The following is a 19,519-nucleotide window of genomic DNA, read 5'->3' as shown; positions in this document are numbered from 1 at the left end:
AGTGAAGGTGGTACAGCCCCCTGCCCCTGTATATATCAAACACGGCCCTGTTGAAACCTGTAAACTTAATTTTTGGAGGTTCCACATTAATGGAACTGCGGTTAATTAACTTGAATCCTCCCTCATTAAGCACGGAGGATACTAAACACAAACCCCAACACTTGCGGAGGATTAAAAGACGTTAGTGTGTGTCTTTAGGAGGCCGTGTGGGGATTTTACCATCACCGGAGAGGAGCTGACACCCCCGGCAGAGATTCACACTTAGTACGGACCTGCACTGCTTCTCGTGAGACGACGCCTCTCCGTTAAAACGCTTCATTTCAGCTCCGGTATCTCACACGTTAGACTGGCTCCACATCTTCTCCCAAATTTTGTTTAATATAAGAGACTACAGACGTTTTTTCCCCCTCTTCAGTTAAGAGTGGATATATTAAATATCCCTTGCACTCCCTCCACCTCCCCCCTCCCCACCCCCACCCCCCACCCCTGCATGCCTCGTCGTCGCCCCCCTCACTGATTAGATGTGTTCGGTGCCTCCTGCTTCTTCCTCCGGTAACCCATGTCCGTGTGCCTCCCGCCTCCCTGCGCTCTCAATAGATGGTGCAAGTCAAAATGTCCAAGTCGCCCGTAGACCCTCTGTCTGCCGTGGAAACCGGCTCCCAGTCGCACTACTTCCAGGTAAACTACTCCCGGTCTCCTCCGAGTCCGCAGACCCGTTAGCTAACGTCTGGAACGCGGCTACTTGTTGTTCCGTCTGAAGGCGTCGCGTCTTGGAGCCGAGATACTTTGACATTTTTTTATTTTCTCTCTCATAATTTAGATTTTTCACCAAAACTAGGGCTCAGACCCATCGATCTCAAAACTACACTTTCAATCATCTCACATCCATATAGAAACATCAGATGTTGATCCAGTCTCTTCTTGCTGATCAGGCCTTTTGTATTGACATTTTATTATTTATTTCACTGCTTCATGTTCAGTAATGCAGAAGAAGAAAGAAAGAAAGAAAAAATCCATCACACAGTGTGAATGCGGGGTTTTATTATGTGGAGGAGAATGTGCACACAAACACCATGATGACTGTGACTCACCTGTAGCCTGTTTCTGTGAACGCTTATATGACAGCGGATGGAGGCTTCTGCATGGCCATGAAGCACAATGCAGTCCTGAAATGTGTGTGTGATTCTGGCAAAGTTACAGCTCAGTGTATTTGGTGCAACAGCAGCTCTTTGTCAGTGTGGGTTTGAGAGAAACAAAAACAATCTCATCGTCAGATTTATCGGAACTGTTGTGGATCTTTTTTGAGCTGCTTGCTTGATGATTCTGTTTATGTTGCTCTCAAATAATGTAATTCTATATTTATGTTGATTATGAGACATGTTGGGCCATCTTTGCCACAGCTAGAATTGAAGCCTAAAATCTGTCTTTTTTTCTTTTGTCTAAAGCAACAGTTTAATCCAAAAAATCATAATTTAAGATTGAAGAAACCAAAATAGTAGATATCTCCATCCATCCATCCATCCATCCTTCCATCCATCCATCCATCCATCTTAAACCAGTTTCCTTTTGATTTTGTTATGTTGCGTCCAGGGTTCTAACAGCATCTCTTTCCTCCTTCCAGCTGCCCAGGAAGTTGCCTAAGCGCAAGAGCCGCTTCAAACGCTCTGATGGCAGCACATCTTCTGACACAACCTCCAGCTTCATCAAACGACAGGTGAAAAAAAAAAAAAAAAAAAAAAAGAACACACACACACATGTTTATGCATGAATTATATGGTAGCTCATTGCGGTGTGTTGGTGGGCGGGGAAAAATTGAAGCTTCTATGGAAAATGTAGGTCACACTGTGCATTGAAGTCTGAATAAAGCCACCAGAGCTTGAAGTTTAACACCAGAACAGATGGATCTGCGTGGTTTTGTTGGTGTGAGTTTGGCACATGGTATATTTTTCAAATGTAAGCCACCGGGACAGGATCAACAAATATGTGTTTGTGTATTTATTATCTCCATATGTAATTCATGACCATTTCTGCTCTGGAGCTTCATCCTCATCACCGTCTCACCAGGTGCAGATGTTATTTTGCCCAGAGGAGGGCAGCAAAATGCTAGACAGGGGAAATATGTTACACCAAAATCCCAGCACAGCCCAGTTTCTTTTAATTAATGTTTTCAGGTCATGCTGTGTGGAACACTCAGATGGAGATTTGGTATTATTTAAGACAATCCGAGGGAGAAAAACAAAGGGAATTCTCTTCATGTGCTCGTGACTCACCTCATCTCATCCAGATCAGCTGATTTAATGGCGTTTAAATAAAGCAGCTGTAAATTACCTGCATGTGTTGTTTGATTTGATCTGATCTGGGTGTTTGTGTGCAACAAAGCCGGTTTCTGTGTCGGTCACTGTTGAGGTCACGCTGTGAGGAGTTGAGAGCTTTCATCCACATTCAAATGGAGCGTGTATGCAGAGTTTGCCTCAAAACACTCAGGTTCACAAGACTTGATGATTAAAAAAAGACAAATCTGGTGCTGGGGATGATTTGAATAGGATTTGATAGGATACTAGATGGAGAAAATACTGACTTTCTGTATATCTGCATGTTTCTATAAAGTACATCTGCAGCATCCTTTTTATCATAGACAGATCGAGAGAGAAAAACTACAAACTAAACACCTGCATAAAAAGAAACATGTTCCTAATTACTAAAAACACTAGTGAACAATGGATAGACAAATAACAACTCAGAACACATTGTGGGTGTATTTGTTGTTGTCCTCCATTCTCCTTCCAAGCATGCAGTGGTAATGTGTGATGGCGCCCGGTCACAGTCCAGCTGCAAAGATTAGGACTGAATGGATACCAATAGATAATGTGATAGGAATTTATCCTTGGCTTCCATCACAGTTCTTTTAAGCAAAAAAAAACAGAGCAGACGGACAAGCAGGTTGTACAGAACAATGACATAGAGAAACATTTGAATACACAGTTTGACAAAGAATTACCAGCTCAACTAGTTGTCAAGATAAAAACACCATTAAATCTGAGGATTTGCGGTAGTTTTCCACTCGTGCCAGACAAACCGTGTAAAAACACTTTGTTACACCATCAAAATTATACAGTCGTATTGAAAGGTTTCCCTGTGTGATACAAATTCGTCTGAATGACTAGTTTTTAAAACCATTAAACCTGTAACAATAAATTTAACTATGTACATTTTTTAGTTTGTAGCTTGTATTTGACCACTTACACCAAGAGACATTTCTAAAATCCTGGCCTGTCGATTCTGTTCATGAGGTGCCCAACATGATCATTTTGCTGAATATTTCACATTAATATGCTTTTATTTTTATATTGAGCTTCTGGAATGGTTCCCTACTTAATGTAATCTTTGGTGGCTGCAAAAAAAAAAAAGAGGTGGGGATACTGTTGTAACGAAATATAATCCAAATCATCAATGGTTTGTAATGTCAGAGTAATTATTACACCAAACTAGCAGCAGCTGTTCTTCTATTTTCAGAGATTACATGGGTAAATAAACACAAACCAATAAGCAGGGACCAGTTTTTTGTTGGTAAAAAAACTGACTTCGAGTTTTCAAAGTCAACAATCAAAACTTTCCTAATCCTGAAACGGCTTCATAAATGCCTGATTTTGTTCTACTTACTGTGTAAGAACCTCAAAAATGTGGTATTTACTCATCGTACGAGATCCAAACAATCAGCATATTCTCATAGCCGGGAAGCTGGAACCAGCATTCTGATGAAACACTTCATTAACCAGTTCATTAAAAAATAAAGTCCCACATTAAAATTCACTTACAAGGTTTAAGGACTGGAGGCATGATGTTCCTGTCTTTCTAGAATGAGTGATCTGCAACCATGAGGTTAAAAGAAAGAGGGGAAAAAAAAAAAAAAGCCTCTTGATTTCATGCACAGAACTATTAGTATTTAGGAATATGTAGCGGTGTAACTGAGAGGCGAGAGGGGGAGAAAAAAGGGCTGAGCAGACATCTTCTTCAGGAGGGGACATTAGTTATCCTGATCGGGGGGGCCTTAATGACAATCTCCAGATTCCCCGAGAATATTGCGCGTCTTAAAATATTCATGATGCTCATTTTGAAGGCCTCTGGCGATATGATGTGTGGGTTCAGCATTCACACCAGCACCTTTTGGTTTCTTTTGAATCATTACCTTCTCGCCGCACACACAACAGGCTCCCCGCCTCCTCCCGCTCACGTTGGTGATATGACAAAGTGTTTTATGCAGAAGGAGAAGATTTCACAAACAGAGCAGATAGTTTCTCGTCTGTGATAGGGGTGGGGTGTCTATGGAGGAGCAGTGGAGTATGACTCATTTCTGCAGCAGGATACAATAAGCAGTATGGATGTATGTGTTATATGTAGGACATGAGGCTTCGGAGCGGGAGGAGAGAGATCTTGAGGGAGCGTCGGCTCATCGCGGCAGTTTCGTCTCCCTTCTCCGCTGGCGCATGTTTGACTTTAAAGGGAAATAAGTGATGCAGATTTAAAAGACGTGGTTTGATCAAGTGACGCAAAAGCTGCGTTGGCCGTTGGGTGTTGTGATCTGATGAGGTGGGGTAAGAATAGAAAAGAAGGTGTTGCCGGTGTCTGCTCCAGTGCAGGTTGTTCCTGGTTCGGGGATGGGACACAGTGCGGTCTGTCTGCATACAGCATGTAGTGTTTAGAGAGGGAGGGACCGGCAGCCGCACCACCGCCACGTCCAGTGAGTGAGTACAAAGAAAACATTCTTCTTCTTCCTGTCTGTCACAGCTCTCCTCCCGTCTCTTTCCCTGTAGCATCTCTATTGCTTTGCAGCTGCCTCACCTCTCTCACTCACTCTCTCTCTCGCTCTCTTCTCCTTTGTCTCCCTCCTTCACCTCCCCTCTCATCTCATCTCCAGCATCGCTTGTCTTTTTCACTCGTTCCCTCACTTGTTTCACTTTTTGATCTCACTCTCCCCGGCCGTTCGCAAAGTCTTTGTGATTGATCAATTTGACATACAGTTTGCCTGATCTTGACTCTGATATTGATGTAGCCGCGGAGTGATTTATTACATTGTGTTTCGCAGAGCACCGTGCATGTGTAACTTGCTGACTTTGAATTACGATCGCACTGTTAATCGAACACTTTTTGAAATTGGCTATTTGGCTGCTTGATTTCAAAACTGCTGGAGCTTGCAGTTTTGCGTGAGTGTGAGATTGTATAATTCCTGCTCCACTTGATCAATGCTGGCATCTCGTAGTTTTTCTGTTGTTATTTTGGGTTTGGGCTGCTCGGTGGGGTAGCGGCTGAAACTTTCACCTCACCGCAAGTCCTCTGGTTTTCCAAAAACATGCAAGCAAGAGCCATTGGTGACTCTAAATTGCCGGTAGGTGTGAATATGTGTGTATTTGGCTTTGTCTGTTGTGTGTGACAGGTAACTCGTGACGTATATCCGCTCCAGCCTTCTGCAATGAGATTGATAAAGCTCTATAGAAGATAAATACTTAGGATGTATTACTGTGTAGTGCAGCCTGTCATGACGCGCTTTAACTCGACTTCCTCTGTGATCATTAAATGAGAGCCAACATGGGGTCAAACTCTCACCTCACTCAATACTTTGGTTTATGACTAAATGACTGTAAAAGTAAAGATTTCCCATCAACCCCCGGAGCACTTTGCATTAATGCTACTTCATAAATATTGGCCTGCCAAACTAAAACTCCATCAGTCAAGTCCGACTTCACTTGTTCATACTGAAGTGTCACAGATGACCATGAACTCATATGTGAAGACAACAAACGGCACAGTAAGGATGGAAACGGTGGAAAAAATTTGAGTGAAAAAAAGTCGGGGAAAAAACGGTCATAATATAGCAGGAATGGGAAAAAAAACGATTATTTATTTTATATGTAAAATGACGAGCAAACAAGAGCAATCCGATTTCTGACCTCCGCCAAGGGCAGACATGGACACAGGGAAATGAGACATAGTCCACATCCAGATCAACTGCTTTTATTCAGTTATTTTGTTTGGTGATCACATGATTTCGTTTCATAATGTGAAAGAACACAAGACAAGACAATATATTGCAAAATGAAAATGTTCCATTGTAACAATTATTTTGATCCGGATCACCACCAAAATCTAATGGGTTCTATCTTTGATCAAAATGCACCTGTGTGCCAATTTTTATGAAGCTCCGCTCATTTGTTTTTGAGATAACGTGTTAACAGACAGACTGGCAGAAGATTTTATAACTTCCTTGGTGGAGGTAAAAATACAGAGTAAATGAAAAAAGTAAAATACGTCATTTATTAGTGTATCCTCTGTGACCTTTGTCTTTCCACACAGTTGTTCCTGTTGACGTGAACCCTTTGTCTCAGGGATCTGTTTAAAGTATAAATAAAGTAGATTCTCACAGAAGGAGTCACACTGCTGTAAGCTCGCGGTCGTGTTCAATAAATTATTATATAATACAAAGAAACTTGCAGATAGTCGAAACTTGTTCAGAAGTAAGCACCTGCTGTGCTGTGGGCACGAAGCAACAACTTCACCACGCTTCACTTTGTGGTCTTACATGTCTCAAGATTAACAGAATGTTATTCAATAAGTAGGATGTACAACTTTTTATCATCATCATCATCATCATCATATCTCAGAGACACACAATGACTTTAAAGTGCATGTCAGCGGGATGCTTGTTTTGTTGTGTTTCTGTAGAAATGCGATGTGGGTTTTTGGGTTCAATATTTATTACAAAGGTGATTGATCATATGAGAGAAAATTGCAGGATGTTGGTGGTTTATCATTGTGGGAAACACATTAAGCTCCATGTGATGCAGCAGTGAGGCAGCAGGCAGGCCATCGCAGGACAAACACATTCACACTAGTCACAGTCACCAATGAGCCTCACGTGTAGGTTTCTGGACTTTGAAAACACACACACACACACACACACACACACACACACTCCAGTCACAACCTGGACTCAAACCAGGAATAGTGAGAGAGCTAACCACTACTCCACTGTGATGTAGATGGTCAAATGAATTATTTAGCATGGCTGTGTTGCTGTTTCACCTGAAGAAATGTATAATCTTGAAGCTACTTACAATTTGTAATCTTTTATGGCTACGATTGAATTTATGGGTCAAATGACTACACACGCACCCACACACACACACAGAATCACTTCTAGTAATCCCCGCAGCTTTATATATTTTTCCAGTCTTCTTTCACGTTATTGTTTTAATATTTCGAGCACACATCTTTTTGCTCTCCTGGTGCCTAATTATTATTTAATTAATTGACCATATGCTACTCGGGGAGGTACCGAATAGCAAACACACTGGGTTAGTGACTAGCTGGGGCATTTAGCAGCTCAGGAGCCAGATATTTTTCTCTGTAGCTGCTGGAAAACAACAGGAGAGGTAATATTACACTTCTTGACCTGGACTCATCTGGTAGACACGAAAGGCATGTTGGATTTATACACTGATGGAGGGCAGAACTACATTTAGGGTGAGTTTATGTGTTGTGTTAATGGGGGTTTCTCCCTTGCACATTGCTTAATGGAGAACACAAAATACTGTAGTGATTAGAAGTCCTGCCTCATAGTGAGAAAACCTCTGGGTTGGGTTTAAGGCCTTTCTGTGCTTATGCCACATACTCCTGGTTTCCTCCCACAATCCCAAAGAATGTTTGAGTCTAATTGGTGACTTTAGACGTGATTCTCTGACTCTATCTTTGCTCTATGATGGCCTGCTTACCTGTCCAAGGTGTACCCTACCCTGTCTCCCCCGTTTGATTAAATCTCAGAATAGAATTAAAGAATCTATCGTCAAAATCCCAATCAAATTAGTGTGGAAATCCTTTGTTCGGTCCCTCGACTGTGGGCTGACTTGGCCCTCCGGAGACTCGTGTTGCTGGATGACACATTTCCCTCTTGGCCCCTCCCTGGGTAGTTGAGGCCATCAGTGTTGCAGTGTGAAGAATAATCACAGAAACCAAGTTGGAAGGAACGGAGTTAAATTTAGCCCGCAGACGGGGACATTAGCAGTAAAAAAAACAAAAACAAAAAACTCATCCTCTGAAAAAGATGACAAAGATGTGTTCACATTGTTACACCCTGCAATGCAGCTTAGCCTCAACTAGAAAATTCCCTTCTTTCAGTTCGGCACCATCGCTGCTACTATGTTGTTTTTTTTCCTCCTTCTTCCTTGCAGCATTTAACAGGTGGCCGGGTCAGAGAGCGTGCGGGAAAAGGTCCACAGTGTCGTGCCCAAACATTAATCACGAACAGCAGTCGCTCTCTGTGTTCCAACATCATTAAACGGCACTCTGACATAACGCCTTTCCTCTGCGCCCACCACCATATTTATTCCGCTTTTATGTCTCTGTGTGTGTTTGTGTGAGCGCTCCCAGTGAAGACAGGGAAGCCGTTACAGTGAGAAAATTCATGTCTTTATCAGGCTCTAGCGCCGTCCTCTTAATCAGCCAGGTATGCAACTCTCTCCGCTCTCTGTGTGTGTCCGTGTCTCATGTGGTCATGGTCTTTCTCCTCCCTCCTTCCTCCCCGTTTCTCTCCCGCTGTGCTCCCCATCTTTGCCTTCATCTGCGGTAAGCATAGATATCTAGGTCTCACTCCAACTCCTACACTGCGTTTTCATGTTGCCCTAATCTCATCTTCCCCTCGAGATAACCTCGTTCCATCGCCGTGTTAACCCCTCTCATCACACAGCCGTCCATCACTCACTCCTAAACATGCTTTCATTGTATCTCGTCAGCAGTATTCATCCTCTCTCTCTCTCTCTCTCTCTCTCTCTCTCTCTCTCTCTCTCTCTCTCTCTCTCTGTTTCTGCCCATTCCCCCCTCACCCTCCTCTTCTCTGTCGGTGCCGCTCTGGCACTGGTGCAGTGTTGCCTTGCAGAGCTTGAGTGCTAGAAATCAGATCCAGTTATCTAACATAGACACCACACCAAAAAAAGACACGAGGAGAGGTGTTCGCTTGCAGCGGCGCTGTTGATGATAATTCATTTTGGATCACATGCACGCAGGCTGTGGTGCAGGGAAAAGCAAAGGTGCCGATTGTCCTTCGTGTCAGGGCACTTTGCTTTTTTTTTGTTTTGTTTTTTTACTTTGTGCCTCAACTTCCTTTTGTTGTGCAGTTGCTAATTGGTCCTCCAGAGGCTCTGTTTGTATATGTTGGCAAGATGGATGATTAAGATTAAGTTGCTGCACACTGGAGAGAAACACCAACTGAAAATGAATAAAAATGTCTTGTAGTGTAATTTCTTTTTAAATAGAAATAAGATTTTGTTTTAAAGGATTTCTGAAGATGCACATTATGATGCAGTGTTTTAATCAGATCCAGTTTATTTTATTTAGTTCTTCTTTGCGATCTCATCTGGATTGGTGTTGCTGCAGCAGTTCTCACTGACAGATTCAGGACTGAGTTTTTTTTGTTTTTTTTTCCTGAGGAGCCAAGTGGGCACCAAATATAGGAAGACTCTCACACACATGCATTGACACAAAACTACACACATTCACCTACTGAGTACCTATACTGCATATAGAGCACCAGCACGCCATCACACTTTATACTCTTTTTATTTAATCATAGCTACAAGAGTGTTTTGTTTTTGTTTTTTTATGAAATCGTTTTTTAAGAGGATGTGATACTAATAACCATAATAATCTGTATTTAAACGCACAAGGTGAAGTTCAAAATGATTTTACATAAAACTAGAAAAACTAAAGTTATTAACTAGAAGAATAAATGTTGAACAAATTATTTTAAAGCCAACATCAAATCATTAACCTTCGCTAATCTGTGCAACTACTGATGTTTTCTCCTCGACAAACAATGCCAACTTGCTGTACTCGTGCGAATTGTTTATGTGTGTTGCTCTTGTTAACAATATTTCGTGGTTCTGCTCAGTATGACACAGCTGTGTAAGAGATTTGATTGTAATGTATCTTTATACTGTCTTTGAAATCTGGATGTACCAAAAAAATACCCTTTAACAACACATCTTCTTTAATTCACACATAATATAATGAGTGGCCTCTAATGGGTTAAGATGAGAAGAACATTTGCAGTGCTGGAACCAGTGAATATCCACTGTGGCCACTGGAGAATTTACTCATTCGTTTTCATTTTGTGCAGCTCAGTCAGTTCACCATTAATCGTTCCAGCCCCGTGTGTGGAACAAACATTTAAGAAAATAATTGCAGGTTACAGGTCCTGTAATTTCCACTGCTTCGCCCGGTGTGAAGCGTCTCTGTGTTTGCTTTATCTGTCGCTCTCAGCATTATGTGCGAGCCATCCCTGGGAAGTGTCCTTAAAGCGCTCGCAATGAAAAATGATAGCCAGCGTATATATTCTGCTAATGAGGAGATGTCCTTGGAGAATAAACAGGGAATAACGGATGTATATGTGCTGCACTGTGGGGGATGATGGAATGGATTGGGGCCAAGCAGAAGAGAAGCAGTTGCCTCCTCTGTGCTATATTTGGTCTATCAGAAGATGGCTGGTGTGGGAGAGCAACGCATTGTGTTGTGGAAGCACATGAATGTGTTCATGAATACGGGCTCCTCTTTGCATACACACCTGCTCACAAACGCACCGCCGAGCAGAGCGGCAGATAAAAGCCTCGCGGAATTAAAAAACAGGGAGAGCAAATCTAGTTTGTTTCCCGCCTCACAGCAACATGAGAAATCTCAGCATGACTAGAGGATCCTCGCGTGAGTAATATCATTTTTAATTGCTGCATGATCAATATTATTCCGCCTCTCTCCTGCCAGGGGTCAGCTGATTCGTACACCAGTAGACCGTCTGATTCAGACCTGTCAGCAGAGGAGGACCGCGAGGCGTATCGGCGTGAAGCCGAGCGCCAGGCACAACAGCAGCTCGACAGAGCTAAGGTACGCACGCCTCACAGGTGTATTACACTGTACTGGTCCCACACTTTAATTGGTTTAAGCATGAATGCTCTCATCCAGAACAACTTAAGGAGAATCTGCAGGTACAATTAAAAATTGGAAAGTGTAAGTTTCACCAGATGTGGTTTTTGCTTGATCCTCTCCCGTCTGAACTGTCATCAGCTGCTCCAGTAGTAAACTTTTTAATTCAGTGCCTCTCAGCCAGCATCATGAGATGTATTTCATTGGAGTAAATCCTTCATGTTTCAGTGTTGCTGTTGACTCATTGTAAAGCCTCATAACTTTCGCCAACTTATTATTGTGTCTAATGAACCAGGTGAACTTTATAGTGCATTTACATTGTTGCCAAAGTGCACGAACGTTGTTAGTAACGCCCATGTGATTCAAGTGGTTATTAATTCTCCCTGTTAGTGACAACAGGTTCAGTTCTGTCCTGAGAAGCAGATATTTGTGTCCAACACAGGTCATCAAATTATTATAAGCCTACCAGATGCACAGCGCTCACTCCGTCTCACTGCAGATCACAGACTCACAAAACACCTGATTGATTATGATTGTTAAAGACAACATTTTTGCTTTGAAATCTTCTGTAAAGAAGTGTGAAGAAGTTGGTTTAGCAACAGTGTCATTGGTCTTAGTGTGAGAAATAAAGGAATAAATGAAAATGTTACGTTGAAAAGACTGAGCACAGTTTATTATTACAAAACACGTTGATCCTCACAGCTTTATCTGTTGCACTTTTTTTTTTAATATAATGTAGATTTCTGTGTTTGAGCTGGAACATGAAGTCAGCAGGCAAAAGTCCAAGTGAAGTCACGAGTCATTACTTTTATAGCTCGTGTCCAAACGTCTGCTGCACCGTCTCAAATGTTTGTGCTGCAGTTTTCACCAGTAACAAATGTTCTTCTGCGTGTTGTTCCTACTTAATGCCACCACAGTCCAAACCCGTAGCGTTTGCAGTAAAGACGAACGTGAGTTACTGTGGAGCTCTCGATGAGGACTGTCCTGTCCAGGGAGCGGCCGTCAATTTCGATGCCAAAGACTTTCTGCACATCAAAGAAGTGAGCACCATGAGCATGAGTAACGTTACATTGAACCTGGCACCTGTGACACGGTGTTGTTGTTGGTCTGAATTGAACAGAAGTACAACAATGACTGGTGGATCGGCCGGCTAGTTAAAGAAGGTGCAGACATCACCTTCATCCCCAGCCCGCTGCGACTGGAGGCCATGAGGCTGAAACAGGAGCAGAAGCAGAGGTCCGTCCACATGTTCACCAAACTCACCACAACATTTATCCCCCCATTATCGGTGTGGCTTTTGAACGTTTCGTCTTTGTTGTCGCAGGAAAACAGGAGGTAACTCCTCCAGTTTAGGGGATATGGTGACAGGGGGCTGGAGGACCACGCCGCCATCTGCAGGTGAAAGTAAGTATTGCAATCCTCGATCAGAAACCGGCTTCGGCTGTCTTCAACCTGTTTCTTTCTTTGACTGTTATTATTTCTTGTCTTCACAAGCTAAACAGAAGCAAAAACAGGTAGGTTTTGATCATGATGATAATAAATTATTCATCTATAATACATTATATTTGTCAATTAACTCAAAATGATATTATCAGGGAGGTTCAAATGTAAAAAGGCTACAAAGATGAAGAATTCTCCACCAAAAAAGACCCTAAAACGAACTTTTTATATTGATAAACTCCAAGTGAAAAGGCGTAATGCATGTTATATGTTGGGTTTTGGGTTTTTTTGGTTTTACTTCTCATTTTCACTACAGCTTTGAAGCTCAATTTGAGTGAAGTCTAATATTTTCACATTATATTTCTTGCCTCCTGTCTGGATTAAGTCAAAGTCATTAAATAACCTGTTTCCAGTTTTATCGTTACACATATAAATGTGATTAAATGCCTTATAACCATATTTAATCACTGTCTTTGTTTTTCCATCATTCTTTGGCTAACGTGAAATGTAATTAAATGATTTATTTCTGATTTTCATTTCCCAACAAATGACCAATTCTCACCATTTTTAAAATTTTTTTTTTTTTTTAATTTTACCCCTTTTTTCGTCTCCTTTGTCCTCCCCTATTTCTGGCAGGAACATGTCCCTCCGTATGACGTGGTGCCCTCTATGAGGCCGGTGGTCCTCGTGGGACCATCGCTGAAGGGCTATGAGGTCAGCCTCTCCCTGTTTCACCTCCAGCAGAACAAACAGCTGCCTCGTCCTGCTCTGTTTATTCTGTGTTTTACTCCCACCTGTAAAAACAAAATCATTGAAAAACAATTAAAAATCAAGGTACTGTAGTACTGTTGTTTGTATTGATTTATTGTATATCTGCCACAAATGATAACCTTAAAAACACCTGGCACTTAGACAATGAAGGATATTCCCGTTAAATTTTCATGCTATAAATAACTGAAACACACTGGTGGTCATGTCATGTACTTCACAACAGTTTTGATATTTTCCACACAAATGCCCCCTAGCATCAGTAACCTGCAGATTAATATGCTCAACATCCTAAAGATTTATGAAATGAGAGAGAACGGTGAGCTGGAATTATTCAGTCTGATCAAGAAATGTGAAGTATTTGAAAACGTACATTTAGTTTATTGATAAAAATGTTATCTTCCCACCCAGGTGACAGATATGATGCAGAAAGCTCTTTTTGATTTCCTGAAACACAGATTTGATGGAAGGTAACTGGAACCACTTCAGTAGATATTAAGAGACTTTAATAAATCTGATCAGAAAGTTTTACTGGTTTTGTGTCTCTGTTCACAGAATCTCAATCACCCGTGTAACTGCCGACCTGTCCTTAGCCAAGAGATCAGTCCTCAACAAAAGACCCATCATGGAGAGATCCAACACGCGCTCCAGCATCGGTAATCGGAAAATGGTCAACGGTAAACGGTTTGCTCTGGAGAAGCAGCGACTTTAAACTAACACGGTGTCCCTTTCTGTGCAGCGGAGGTGCAGAGTGAGATTGAGAGGATATTTGAGCTTGCCAAAACCCTGCAGCTGGTGGTTCTGGACGCAGACACCATCAACCATCCCGCACAGCTCGCCAAAACGTCCCTCGCGCCCATCGTCGTCTACGTCAAAGTTTCCTCACCAAAGGTAGGCGCGGCTCGCCACGGTCTCGCTCGGACCGCCTCGCCTCCCTTCATCGATTGATTCTCTTGTCTCAGGTGCTCCAGAGGCTGATCAAATCCAGGGGCAAGTCTCAGAGCAAGCACCTGAACGTGCAGTTGATGGCTGCGGACAAACTCTCTCAGTGCCCCCCTGTGAGTGCGACATGGAGAACATGCAAACTCCAAACAGTAACGCCCGGAAACAGTGACCAACTGCTAATGCTAACCATAGTCAATGTTTCTACACTCATAGTTTCCCATAAAAAGACATTAGAATAAGCAGTATCTCTAATTAAAACTGATTTGTCGCATATTTTACGCACAGTGTTATTGTTTGTTAGAAATATCTCGAGGGGGAAAAAAACAGAGTCAGGCTTGTTTTGTATAACCTCTTTTAACGAGTCCAACAGTCAAAATAGAAACTTGGCAAAGTGGTAGAGAAAAACGATTAATGAAATGTGAAATACAGAATTACTTCACAAGGCAACAAACAGCACGAAGAATGAAAAGGAAACATGAAATGACTGCAAAAACAGAAAAACGCCAGTAAAAAGACACAAAATTAGATCGTTTATAATTATTGTCACAAATCTGGGCTTCGTGGAGGCGATTGTCTTGTCTATTCCTTCACTGGATCATGTCTGTAATGTTTACCTGTGGTTCCGTACAGTGGGAGGGAAAGAGCGCCCGTTGGTTTGCTCTTCGTCCAGTGAATCCTTTGTCCTCCGCCTGCAGGATATGTTTGATGTCATTTTGGATGAAAACCAACTTGAAGACGCCTGCGAGCACTTAGCCGAATACCTGGAGGTTTACTGGCGCGCCACCCATCTGCCAGGCAACACCCCTCTTAACCCCTTACTGGAGCAGAGTCTGATGACCCCGCCTTCTGCCATCTCGAGCCTACAGGTGAGTCCGTCCTCGGCACGAGGGGAGCATGAAAGTACCTTCTCAATACGGTTTTTAAGAGTCTTTGAGGATGGTTGTTTCTGCCTATTGTCACTGTCTTTTATCAGCTCTTTCCATTCCAGACTCTCACTCCTGTGTTTGAATTTGTCTCCGGTTGTCTTTGTGTGTCCTCTCACTCATTCATGCTTAACATTTTTGCAGTTTTCTGAAACACAGGAATTAATTGAATGATCGCTTACAAAACGGGGTGAGTAGTAGGGTTTATATAATACGTCTAAAACACTCTCTATATCTGCACTCTCCCCGCCTCCCGACACCTGAACATGACCCGGCGGCTGAGACGGTGAATGGTCAGCATTTTATTCATTCCGATCTCGCCACAGAAACAGCGAGATGACGTGTTTCTTTTCATTCCCTCATTGCATCCCGCCTCCTTTTCTCGACTTGACGGTCTCAGGTGAATCGCTGCTTCACAAGCTTTCTGGGAGAAAATTCACAAAGCAGTCAAGCTCCATTTTAAACATTAAACTAACCCATGAAATATTTCACCAAAGTAGCACTTTTCCTTTCTCTACTTTCTGTTGGTGCTGATCCTTTTTTCTTTTTTTTTTTTTTTCTTTCCCCAGCATGCTTTGTGAATGCTCTTCCCTTCTCACAGTGGCACATGATGCTAAAGTTGAATGATGCTGATTACCGGCAACTGATCAGCGCTTCAAACAACGTATTCACCTGAACTGAGAGAACTTTTCTAAGCGCCGAGACCTTAGAATGAAGCTGAGAACGTGGTTCCAGTCACGTTTTATCCCAGAGTAACGTCCCGATCACCCACTCGGCTGTTTCACCTCGACTGTCCGTTGTTTAGTGTCTCTTAAGTGTTAATCTATCCGACGCACAGATCAAATGATGAAAAGGACTTTGAAGAGACTTTACTGACTCTCCTGAAAAGTGGTCATTTGCATGGTACTGGAGTACACAAATAATCTGTACGTATGAACTCCTCACAGTCCATGGCTGTTGGTTCATCTTCATTTCGGAGTGGCGGCGAGCTGTACTACAGTAGTACAGGGGGAGTAGTGTAGTGTTTTCGCTACATGAAAGACCCACAAATGTCATCTTTGTTTGAGTAGCATGAAATATTTCAAATATTTTCACTGGTTTGTTTTCATGTGAGGCCCGCTTTTCTACTTTCTAAATCTTTTTCTTTTTTTTCTTTTTTTTTTTCCTAATTACAAGATTTAAAAGCATAAAACTGCTATTTTAGCTCTCCTAACAACTCGCTGTCGCTGTCTTGATTGATGAGATTTGTTGTAGGCGAATTCCCACGTGTATCAATAATTACACAAACTGATCAATCTAGTTTTTACAACAACGAATACAGGAACCACCAAAACTAGCTGCCTGGGATATCCATTAAGTTTTACATTGTCACATGATTTTTTTTTCGTGGGGCAACAGAAGAAATTGGAAGAAAAGCAAGTTAAAATGAGTAAATGCAGGCTTGAATGATTCCTTCAGAGTCCTTCTTGATGTGAATTTCATTTCTTTCTTTATTTGATCTTTCCTGTGTGTTTCTGTTGGAGTGAGGTTTTCACAAAGTCTGAGCAGCTTATGGAGACGTCCTGATTTCAGAGCAGTTTTCTGACTCCGGCTATTATTTCTTCCTTCATGACCGCTCGAATCGCCCAGAACAAGAACCAGCCGCAGCCCCGTGAGGCGGTGGGCTTGGAGGGTGAGGAGGAGGAGGAGGCCGGCGAGGAGGCCCACTCCCCCCTGGAGCAGGACAGCCTCATGCCATCCGACGAGGCCAGCGACTCCCTGTCCCGCGGCCGGAGGGGCAGCCCGTGCCACAGGGGGGGCGGGGAGGACGAAGAGGAGGAGGAGGAGGAGGAAGAAGAAGAGGAGGAGGAGGAGGAGGACGACGAGTACGCCTCCCCGTGCCACGCCCGCACCTACAGGGACGTGTACCACCCTCACCGCGGGCACACGGGCAGCGCCCACAGTGCCAACGGACACGAGTCACAGGACAGGCTGCTCCAACGCGAAGCTCAGCAAGGTCACAACCAGCGGAACAACCGGCAGCGCAGCCGCCCCTGGCCCCGAGACACCTACTGAACCCCTCCCAGGCGCCCCTCCCACCCCTCGGCCCCCCCGGCTGTCACAAGGCCCACAACAAAACATGTCGAGATGGAAAAAAAAGTTACCAGAAGCGGCTCCAAACGTTAAATCCCACCCAAACAGAAGCAGATGCCCAGTTTATCGATCAGTAATCCAGACAGCCGCTCAGATTCACGTGGACAGGGCTCCCCTCCTCTGAAAGTCTTCAGGCCACCAGCTGTACGCAAACTGCTTCGCCTAAGGTTTCCCAAATGTAGGATGTCTCATATACTGGCCTTAAAATTCCTAAGACTTTTACCTATCTCTACTAATGCATGTATAATTATTTTAAGACTATTTGCACATTAACGTCAGAACAGGAAGCGAATGATCTTTACAGATAAAACTAATGTAGGAATGTCTTCTGTTGAATCCACTTATGGGAAATAGTAATGCATTTGATTCCAATGTAAATACTGAATGGGCACTAGGTTTTGTTTCATTGCTACTTTATTTGTTTGATTCTGTTAAAATGGACTCGTCTGTTACGCCATCCATGTGTTCAGTGAATGGCATCTGGGAGGCAGTCACAGTGTTAGTGATGGTTTTGAAGCTGCAGTACAGCGCCACCTACAGTGCAGTCCACTCTGGGCATCACTTGTCTTTGCTGTTGCACAATCACTCTCGTTTAAAAAAAAAAAAAAAGAAAAGAAAAGGAAATCTCTAAACGGGCACAGAGAATGTAAACACGACCATGAAAGCTAAGGTTTTTGATCTTTTCATGGACGGATTCTTTGCCAAATCGCTTTGTTTACATCGAGTCATCCGCATACTTCAAGCACACGCTGCACAGCCGCAGCTCCTCTTCAGATCCAGGCTTCAGAGAATGTAAGCTTGCATGCCTTTTTGCACCTCCAGCACCACCCGGTGTCTCCGATCCCCTACCTCCCCCGTCCCTCCACCCGAATCCGATTGTAGCACGTTACTGATTGTAGCATCCACACTTTCTACACTGATCTCACCCAACCTCCCCTCCACACTGTGTGTGTGTATGTGAGTGTGTGTGTGAGTGTGTTTGTGTGCGTGTCAAACATTTGCGTTGCGTTTGCAGTACTGCAGTTTTACAGCTGGTTTTTAACCACGACGGATCCTCAGGTGTTAGAAAAAAATAAAAATAAAGAAGAAGAAAAAAAAAAAAAAAAGAAGTCCAAACACACTCACTCATCCTCCACGAACGTGTCGTGCTCCTGAAGGACCCGTAGCACGCGTGACACGGCGTCATCCTGTTCCTGCACCGTTTCTAAGTCCATGAGCCGACGATGAGTTGGACTGACGGGTGTCGCCACCTGATTCCGCACCGGAAACCCAACTTTCCTCCGCACCTGAGTGAAATGCAGCAACTATCACGACACTTCTGCTTTACGCCGCTCACAAGACTCGAAACACAAACAAAACATCTGCCGGAGTGGCTGATTGATGCCTGGAACTCGACGTTATGGTTAAAAAAAAACAACCCTCACCACCATGACCCATTAAAGACACACGATATATCTTCAAACGTTGCCCCCAGTGCCTGTTATCGGTCATTCTGGGTAAGAATACCTCAATATTGCAGGATTGAATGATAGTCAATTCCACTTTTGATACAACGCATTTTTTCAAATTAGTGAATCTTTAGGCTCTGAATCACAAGATGTGTGCGATTTTTAGTTGGTTTTAACTTTTCAGCTGCATTACGTAGATCTAAATTGCAGTATTTCCCCTCGACTACACTCTAGTGATGAACTTTATAGGCAACGTCAATGTCCTGAAGATGGCTTTTGTATTGACTTTTACTGTAGCACGTTGTTACACTAAAGATATGTACAGAGACAAAACGTGTCTTTCCCAAATTGTGGTTTGTCCATGGTGAAAAGTCCATTATATTCCTTCAATGGCGTTACCATTTCTTAAATTACAATTTTTAGCCTGAAAACATCACAGTTTACACAGGACTTAAACAACATTGGATTTAATTTTCTTTTTTTTAATTCACCTTTTCAAGTCCAGGAACATAAAAAATACATGCATTGTTGTACTGTTTTGACTGGAGAAGTTGTGCTTTTCTCAACAAATTACAGGTATTTAGGAGGCATAACTAGATTATTTCTTAACTTCATCACCGTGTCAACCTTAAAGAGACAGTTGCAGTCTATTTTGACTGGTCTTTCCATCACTTCTAAAAAGGATGTGATTGTTCCCTCAATTTCACTTAAATCTTAATTAAAGGTCCCGTATTGTGCTAAATTCACTTTATAATGGTTTTCTAACAGTAAGATTTGTCCCCCATACTCTACATAGTTCTACTTTTTAGTGAGTGTTTGCCGTTCCAGACGAATCAGATTTTCCCTTCATGATGTCATGTGGGGAAATAACCACTCCCTCTGGCAGTGGCCCCTCCCACA

At 42.8% G+C, this 19,519-nt stretch overlaps 1 protein-coding gene across 1 annotated transcript; it reads left to right on the top strand.

The window, feature by feature from the left end:
• The first annotated feature begins 317 nt into the window (after nucleotides 1-317).
• Nucleotides 318-17,759, top strand: LOC308112718 (voltage-dependent L-type calcium channel subunit beta-3-like). Its single transcript, XM_080468449.1, has 13 exons — nucleotides 318-678; nucleotides 1,622-1,714; nucleotides 10,804-10,923; nucleotides 11,880-12,002; nucleotides 12,083-12,198; nucleotides 12,287-12,416; nucleotides 13,039-13,116; nucleotides 13,582-13,640; nucleotides 13,726-13,826; nucleotides 13,910-14,061; nucleotides 14,133-14,228; nucleotides 14,811-14,981; nucleotides 16,668-17,759. The coding sequence occupies exons 1-13, from the start codon at nucleotides 598-600 to the stop codon at nucleotides 17,091-17,093; spliced, it is 1,746 nt and encodes a 581-aa protein (XP_080324575.1). The 5' UTR covers nucleotides 318-597; the 3' UTR covers nucleotides 17,094-17,759.
• Nucleotides 17,760-19,519: the final 1,760 nt, after the last annotated feature.

This window comes from Lipophrys pholis, assembly GCF_963383615.2.
Source record: "Lipophrys pholis genome assembly, chromosome: 8".
Taxonomy (NCBI): domain Eukaryota; kingdom Metazoa; phylum Chordata; class Actinopteri; order Blenniiformes; family Blenniidae; genus Lipophrys; species Lipophrys pholis.
This window is presented reverse-complemented; position numbering and strand designations above follow the sequence as displayed.

Excerpts from the sequence above, each read along its gene's own strand:
- LOC308112718 (XM_080468449.1), top strand. The coding sequence starts at position 598 with ATGGTGCAAGTCAAAATGTCCAAGTCGCCCGTAGACCCTCTGTCTGCC. Across the intron at positions 679-1,621 it reads CCCAGTCGCACTACTTCCAG|CTGCCCAGGAAGTTGCCTAA; the intron begins GTAAACTACTCC and ends TCCTCCTTCCAG. Across the intron at positions 13,641-13,725 it reads AAACACAGATTTGATGGAAG|AATCTCAATCACCCGTGTAA; the intron begins GTAACTGGAACC and ends CTCTGTTCACAG.